This window comes from Cryptomeria japonica, chromosome 1 (assembly GCF_030272615.1).
Source record: "Cryptomeria japonica chromosome 1, Sugi_1.0, whole genome shotgun sequence".
Classification (NCBI taxonomy): Eukaryota; Viridiplantae; Streptophyta; class Pinopsida; order Cupressales; family Cupressaceae; genus Cryptomeria; species Cryptomeria japonica.
This window is the reverse complement of record NC_081405.1, coordinates 682,314,666-682,322,618: the sequence shown is the minus strand read 5'-3', so window position 1 is coordinate 682,322,618 and position 7,953 is coordinate 682,314,666. Positions and strand designations below refer to the sequence as shown.

The following is a 7,953-nucleotide window of genomic DNA, read 5'->3' as shown; positions in this document are numbered from 1 at the left end:
GGCCTATTGACAGATAATTATATTTAAAATAACAATGATCCATAAGTAAATTGCAATCTGATATAAAACAAATGCACATTTATTCTGTCCAGGACTTGAGGTGTGTGAATCATGCAAGCCCTTATTCAGTAGTCCCATTGAGGAGTGTGTAACTAAACTATGGTTCCATAGAAATTACCGCATTTCTTCATATCAAGAGGTTTTCCAGGATTGTGGACATATTGACAAATAATTATTTTTAAAATAACAATTATCCATAAGTAAATTGTGATCTGATACAGAACGAATACACATTCCCTGCAACACCTGTTAACCTATTGCTCCACCTACAGTATTTTGAAATTTAAAAAAACAAACATGATTGAACCTCTCCCCTCCACCTACAGTATTTTGAAATTTAAAAAAACAAACATGATTGAACCTCTCCCCTCCACTGCCTCTGTCTTTCTTCCCCTAAGTTTAATAAAAGGGCATCCTTGCCTCTGTCTTTCTTCCCCTAAGTTTAATAAAAGGGCATCCTTGTTAATGAAATACAAGCCCAAGGAATTTTATGCTTTCTTCCCCTAAATTTAATAAAAGGGCATCCTTGTTAATGAAATACAAGCCCAAGGAATTTTATGCTTTCTTTCATGTTTCAGACTCCTCATTGTCATATATGTTTCCCTTTTTATTTGAACACCTCCTCATTGTCATATATGTTTCCCTTTTTATTTGAACACCTTACCATGTTTCAGACTCCTCAGACTCCTCATTGTCATATATGTTTCCCTTTTTATTTGAACACCTTACCGTCTTGAATACAAATCTTGCATTCCAACTAACTTAGCATTCCAACTAACTTAGCACCTATACTGCGTTTTAGCATTTAAATTTAAGTATGAATAAAAGAAATTTCACATGTGTTGCTGAATTATTAGGCATGAAATAACAGAACCAAAGTTATGTAATCACCTTCTATTTAATAATTTAACTAAATGATTTAGCTCCTACATCTTTGCAAAAGGCAATTACATGACATCCTAAATACCAGTTCACTGTCTAATTCATAAATAAAATTCAAGAGTAACAAGCAGTCAGGCATTTACTATATTTTACAATAGTACAAATAGGAAAAAGCACTAAATCTATTTATAGACTTTCTAAATTTTATGTGCATAAGTTACAAATACTTTATTTTCGCAATATTGAAAGATTTCTATATGACAAGCTAGAACATAACAAGTCATCAGATGGACAACCACACTGTTCTCATTCCAAATTACTGTCCCAATATGGAGAAAAATAGATTAATAGTTAGAACTGAGAACCAAGCATCAGAACCGAAAATGAAAATTGACAGATTTTCAAAAAGAAATGCCATTTTCCATAAGTAATCTTTAATTCTTTATAGCTGAGTTTCAGAAGCAAAAGCAATAAATGCATCTGGTTAGTGCTAAGTAGTGGTTGTCTCATCTCAGCCTCTTTTGTGCCCATTCAACATAATCATCCAAAAGCAAAGGCCATGCATCAAATGAATCATAAATATCAAAGGTTGGACAATTGATCTGTATCAAAACTTAAAAAGACATTAACAATCATCATAAATATAAATTATCTAAAAAGTTAAAAACAATCACATGTGCATATCAAGCATACCTTATTAAAAAGGCTTAGAAAACACTGCCAGTGGTCAAGAATAATGGCTTTACAATCCTCCTGGTTCTAAAAACATGAACAAACTTCAGTAAAAAAAAACAACTGCAGACAAATCACAAGAAAAATGAAAGCAAACTTCAAGATACAAGATACAAGATTAAAAACGATGCATTGAAATAATGTTACTTCAGTCAAAAAGCAGACTGGAGACAAATCACATGAAATAATGCATTGAAATAATGTTACTTCAGTCAAAAAGCAGACTGGAGACAAATCACATGAAATATGAAAGCAAACTTCAAGATACAAGATGAAAAGTAATGCATTTCAAATAATGTTATTGAGCTTTGACGTGCTCTCTGTATTTGAGAGACGCCCAGCTTTAGCAACTCACACAGACACTTTCTATGTCCAGATATTTTTGTCCATCTTCTGTATGATAAAACATGTTGCAAAAAGGTTATGAAAACAAAGAAAACTAAACTGAATATTTGAATGAGATGAGACACTGAAAAATTAGGAAGTAAATACCTGTCAAACAGTACTGGAAAGAGCAAGTATAAAAGTCCCAGAAGTTTTGGGAACGCATAACCTTAACAATGTTCAATACAGTAAAATAATCAGAGTGGGAACAAAAGATATTACTCCACTTAAGGAATGGGCCAGATTCAACATTTTCACATGCCTATATATATGACTTCCTATGTGATCTCATATACATATTTGACATTCTTGGAAGGTTTGTAAATTCAGAAAGAGTTTCTTAAACACAAAACCCCTTCACCTCTTGCTCTAATGCAGGAAGTGAATTCTTCAACTTATCAATGGTATTGACTTTCAATGATTGAAGGCCTCTGTGCCACTCCTCCTGTAGCAAGACAAACAATAAGATATAATTTGGAAAGGCTTGTAAAGAATAACTACAGTTGACATATGCATGTACATGGTAGTATACTTAATCAAATAGAAAACATACCAAAGCAAAATATCCCTGCCGTGCAGCTCGCATCTTCTTGAAAAATATAAACTTTGCTCATCAGAATTCAGATGCCAAATATTATTAAAATTACAACATTGGTAAATCCAAATACATTTGTCTTACCAAGCAAGCATTAGGAGTTTGACATCCATTATCTCAATTTTTAGATCCGTACATGGTAGTATACTTAATCAAATAGAAAACATACCAAAGTAAAATATCCCTGCCGTGCAGCTCGCATCTTCCTGAAAATATAAACTTTGCTCATCAGAATTCAGATGCCAAATATCATTAAAATTACAACAATGGTAAATACAAATACATTTGTCTTACCAAGCAAGCATTAGGAGTTTGACATCCATTATCTCAACTTTCAGATCCGTGCACAATCATCCTATTGTTCCAGGGCTGCTATCCATGTTTCAAAAGTCAGATTATTTAAAGAAACATTAATGATACAATGCATGTTACTAAATGCAAGCTTAAGACCTGTTCACGTGTTGATCTCTAACAATAAGAAATTTGTTGAAGGTAACAACATAATAAGGTCTATGGGATTATAAGGTGCTATCTCATCAGCAGACCCAAGAAAGGATAGGATAGCAAATGGGGAGGAAAATGGTGATCTGGAAGAGCTTATAGCATTTGTTTAACTCAACAGTTCTAAGGCCCAATTGATACTGTATGATGATTATTTTTGGTTTGATTAGATATAGCATGTATGTCTTATTAGTATTTCAAAAACAGTTATGTGCCATTATGCACATACGATTAAGGTAGAAATGTCACGATTAGGATAAAATGGTCAGAAATAAATTGCAAATTGATTGTTCTTTCTTGTGTAAGCAGAATTGTCAATATACAAACCCAAGAAGGCTATATGATCTACAAAGCAAACTAGCAGATACAGATTGAGGCCCGCAGAGTAGATTTAAAAGAAAGGCATACTCACCTTGGGCAGAAGCCAAACCATGCATATTGGTCTCTTAATTTGTTGAAGTGCTCTAGGGGTTTGGCCGCAGTCCCTGAAAGTATAAACCTTGTTTGAATGCTCTCGATTCTTGGCCACTGTCATTGAAAGTTTATTTGAAACGTATTTGCCCTTTTTCTTCGATGCTCTATCTTTTAACTTCATACTAGACTGCACATTTGTTTCATAGAAGAAAACATCTGTATGCATTCTTTGCTCCCACGTACTGTTCAAATGTAGGACACTTGTCTTTGAAACACGACGACAATCTGTTATGCACTGCCCAGGACCTCGCAGAATGTGCGTTGTTATACACTGCCCATGACCTCACAGAATGTGTGTTCTCTTGTGTTGGGTTCTGGGAATGTAGAGCCAGCCTTCGTCAACACCAATCACAGACTGGCAAAATAATGCACATCGATATTTTAGGTAAGAAAACTGCAAGTTGCTCATAGCACATAGTGTAATATGAATTTATGCAAGAAATTCTCCCAATTTGATTGGCTGAAAGAAAACAGATTAATCAAGCTTTAAATTTAAGTATACCAATAGTTCCATGCCGGGCAGGAACTAATAATTTTAATTATATTGTTGATTTTGTTTGCAAACAAGACATGTTTATAATGATATTTGTTTGTTTCGTTATTTTTGTAAAATGTATATGCTATCGTTGTTTATATATATATAAACATACATATATACATACACATATATATGTGTATGTATATATACACACATACATATATACATACACATATACATACATATATATACATACACACACATACACACACACACACACATATATATGAATGTATATATGTGTATATATGTGTGTGTGTGTATGTATGTATGTATGTATATACATGTTTGTACATATTTACATACATGTATATATGTACACACCTATAACATTATTATCATATCAATATTATTGATAGATTGTTGTCATCTAGATCGATTTTGTAGTCACCATTGTAAGCGATGAATGATAATCATTATTTTCAAGTAATCATCATATTCTCAATTTCTTTCTTTACTTTATTAACCTTTTAATACAATCGTTATCTTTTATAATAAATTTCACTTCTACTTTGCTCCTTTATTAATAGAGTCAATATCTTTATATTATTGCACCCATAGATATTTTTAACAAATTGCATCTCATAAGCTTGAATTGCTCCTTGACATAAGTTCGTAGAACTTCAATCTGAATTGTTCCTCTTAGTTGCATTTAGCGATGCATTTCTTAACTATAACTATATTTCAGAAGTATTAATTAAATCGACATAATAATCATTGTTTGTCTTTAATATGATTGTTGCATATTAGATCAATGTGTAATCATAAATAAAGTCGACTTATCTCATAATCAAGTTGGTTGTCTTCAAACTGTTCATAAAGTGATTGCATTCTGTGGAATCGTTCTTTCTTAAGTATATTTACTGACTCTTCCTTATCAAAGTGCACCTTTGTATGCACTATGAAGTCGACCACACTGGTGTACATGTATTATGTCGACCACTACCTGAATTCAACATCCATGCTATGTGTATTGTTGTCCATATCATCTCAAACTATGTTGAGCATAAGTTAAACTTCTGACAAAATTAAGGAATCATTATCATTAGTTATTATGTCTTCAACATAAGCTATGCTTTATGCTTTCTCTTATTTCTTTGTCATGAACCTATGATTAATGTTCAAATCTTTAATTTGAACTTATTCTTCTCTATCAATCTCAACTACAATGAGTGATCAAGCTATTCTCCTTATGTATTCTACCAAATAATGATTACAATCTTTTGAATACAATGATAAATTGTTATTTGACATCAATTGAATCAAACTTTCTCATTTTGACATCAATGACAATATTTCCAACAATCTCCCCATTTGTCATTGATGACAACATATTCTTTCTCAACTCTTCTAACTCTCCCCCATTCATTTCTCTCCCTCTTTGACATTAATGGCAAAGGGATATCCATTAAATTTGTGTTCAACAATGAGTCATGAAAAACATTCATTCTCATATTTACATTCAACATAATAAGAATATGTGTCTCCCCCTGTTAGAGATTCTCTAATGCTCCTCTTTCTTGACTATTTTGCATCTTCTAATCCTATCTTCAAAAATAATCAAGAACTTGTTCTACTATAAATGCATCTTACAAAATTGAAAATTTCACAAAGAATCTCCCCCTTTTTGTAATGCTTCTTAACATTGATAGCATCAATCTCTATTCTTGTAACTCTCCCAACTCTTCAAACTTATTATGAGCTCATGATTGCCTAGTTCATGTGCATGGTTAGAGGTACGCATCCTCTCATCTTGAACATTTCCAACCAATTATGTAGATACCAAGTTATTTCTATTCCTTGATACCAATATTTTATGATACCAAATCATTGTTATTCTTAACTTATGATACCAAATCATTGTTATTCTTAACATGAGCAAGTTTTACCAATTTAAACTTTATCAATCACAATAACATTATTTTTAACTTTCAACAATCATGCGCTTAAGAAGAACACAATAATACAATGTTTATGTGGAAAGCCTAATGGGAAAAACCACAAAAAATTAACACTTTTATATATTTCTTCTTTTTCAATGTTTGTAGGCACCAACCCCTAAGATTGTTTGTGAGAACCCATTGGAAGCACCAACTCCCACTTCTAAATTTGTAGGTATCAACCAATTGGAAGCACCAGCACCCACAACTAAGCAACCGATACTTTTTAGGTTCAGTTAGGTTCCTTTCTTGTAATTTTGCTTTGGAGCTTGTAGACAATGTTTTGTTGAGGATATGTAGAAGGGAAAATCATATCATAAATAATTAGAGCCTTTGTCAAAACTTATAATGAAATGGAATATGGATTTAATGGTGAAATTGTTTCCTCTATGATATGTTGATTCTTTTGAAGTTATGAAGCTCAAGCAATTCTTTGTTATTTCAAAATTATGAGTTTATCTTATAATTATATTTTGGTGTTTAACTTTATTCCAAGGGAAAAACTAACATGTTTTTGGATCAAAATATGGGAATGTAACATAGTCATTTAGAATTTAATTGTAGATGTTGTGGGAGATTTGATGTAATGTACTACATTTATTAAGCCCATAGGTTTTATATTTTGCATGAAACAATTGTTCTCGATTTGCTGGACTAGATTCTATAGCCTTGATAAGGCATTGATCAGTGAAGTTTTAAGTAGAATTGCAATGATCTCAATAAAATTATAAAATAAAAAAATAATCTTTAGTTTCATGTTCTATTTTGTTATAGTAGTTTAGGGTTTGGTGTTCCTTGGTTTTGAGAAGAATTAACATCCATGAGATCTAGCTGGGAGTGGATTTTACAATGAAAATGGACTACAAGAAAAGGAATGTACATTTGGCTAAAACAATATTCAAGGGTTTAAAGGTTGCATTGTTATAATATTGTTCAGGATTACCCTCCTTGGTCTGGTAGAGCCAAAAGTGTAGAAGGATAAAGCCTTAGGATTTAACCTTGTTCGTTGGCCATCAACTTGAAAATCCTTAAACATGAGGATAGCTAGCCTTTAGAGGGTTTCAAGGAGCTTGGTGAAAAAACACAAACAATGCCCTCAACATAACTCCCCAAGAAGAAATGCTATCCTTAAATTATTGGAGTGAAACAAGTAATCAAAATTTAGTTGCTCTTCCTTGCTCTCCCACTCTAGACATTTATTTTAAGTTTTAAGTTGTTTTTTTTTATAGAAATCAAAATATAATTCAAATATAATTATTTAACGATAAATAAAATTTTATTAAGACAATAAATATAAATTAAATTTTAATACGGCAATAAATATAAATTAAATGAATTCTATTAAAATCAATTATTATTTCTAATTTCATAAGAAGACTTAAATTATTAAAATAATATATTAACTTAATAAAACTAGTACTTACACCAATTCAGGTGTAATAGTTACGCTGATAGTGAGATATACTTTGAGTTGTATATTAGAGTGCTAAAGAGTCGCAAGAAATGAATATTCACATTTTTAGTAGTAATTGTTTAAAATATAAGTGATTTGATCTTTGACATTTAAAAGAACTTGAATATGAATGTACACAACTTAATTTATACCAATAAATTGTGCAAAATATTTTTGTTATTTGAAATGCTTTTACAATATATGTTTATAATAAATGCAAAAGACGTATTACATTGAATTCATTTGTTGCTATTTGCTCGAAGATGTCGAACAAATGCTTCAACAAATCTATTGATGGACACCCTTATGTTGCAGTCTAAAGATGTGATCATCACAATGATTGGTGTCCCCAAGAACTAATTTATTTGAAAATAATTATTTTTAATATTTTTGA

At 31.5% G+C, this 7,953-nt stretch overlaps 1 protein-coding gene across 5 annotated transcripts; it reads right to left on the bottom strand.

Moving 5' to 3' along the window:
* Positions 1 to 1,340: 1,340 nt before the first annotated feature.
* On the bottom strand, positions 1,341 to 3,908 carry LOC131044851 (uncharacterized). Of its 5 annotated transcripts, none has more exons than XM_059207738.1 (9): positions 3,567 to 3,908; positions 2,948 to 3,022; positions 2,823 to 2,859; positions 2,612 to 2,662; positions 2,420 to 2,503; positions 2,167 to 2,227; positions 2,030 to 2,067; positions 1,636 to 1,701; positions 1,341 to 1,460 (listed from the first exon to the last, which is right to left on the bottom strand). In XM_059207738.1, the coding sequence occupies exons 2-9, from the start codon at positions 2,974 to 2,976 to the stop codon at positions 1,449 to 1,451; spliced, it is 378 nt and encodes a 125-aa protein (XP_059063721.1). In that variant the 5' UTR covers positions 2,977 to 3,022; positions 3,567 to 3,908; the 3' UTR covers positions 1,341 to 1,448. The 5 variants fall into 5 exon arrangements, with proteins under 5 accessions (XP_059063721.1, XP_059063707.1, XP_059063709.1 ...); XM_059207724.1 differs by having other exon boundaries at positions 1,341 to 1,544; positions 3,567 to 3,907; XM_059207726.1 differs by having other exon boundaries at positions 1,341 to 1,544; positions 2,030 to 2,064; positions 3,567 to 3,907.
* Between the last annotated feature and the right edge of the window lie 4,045 nt (positions 3,909 to 7,953).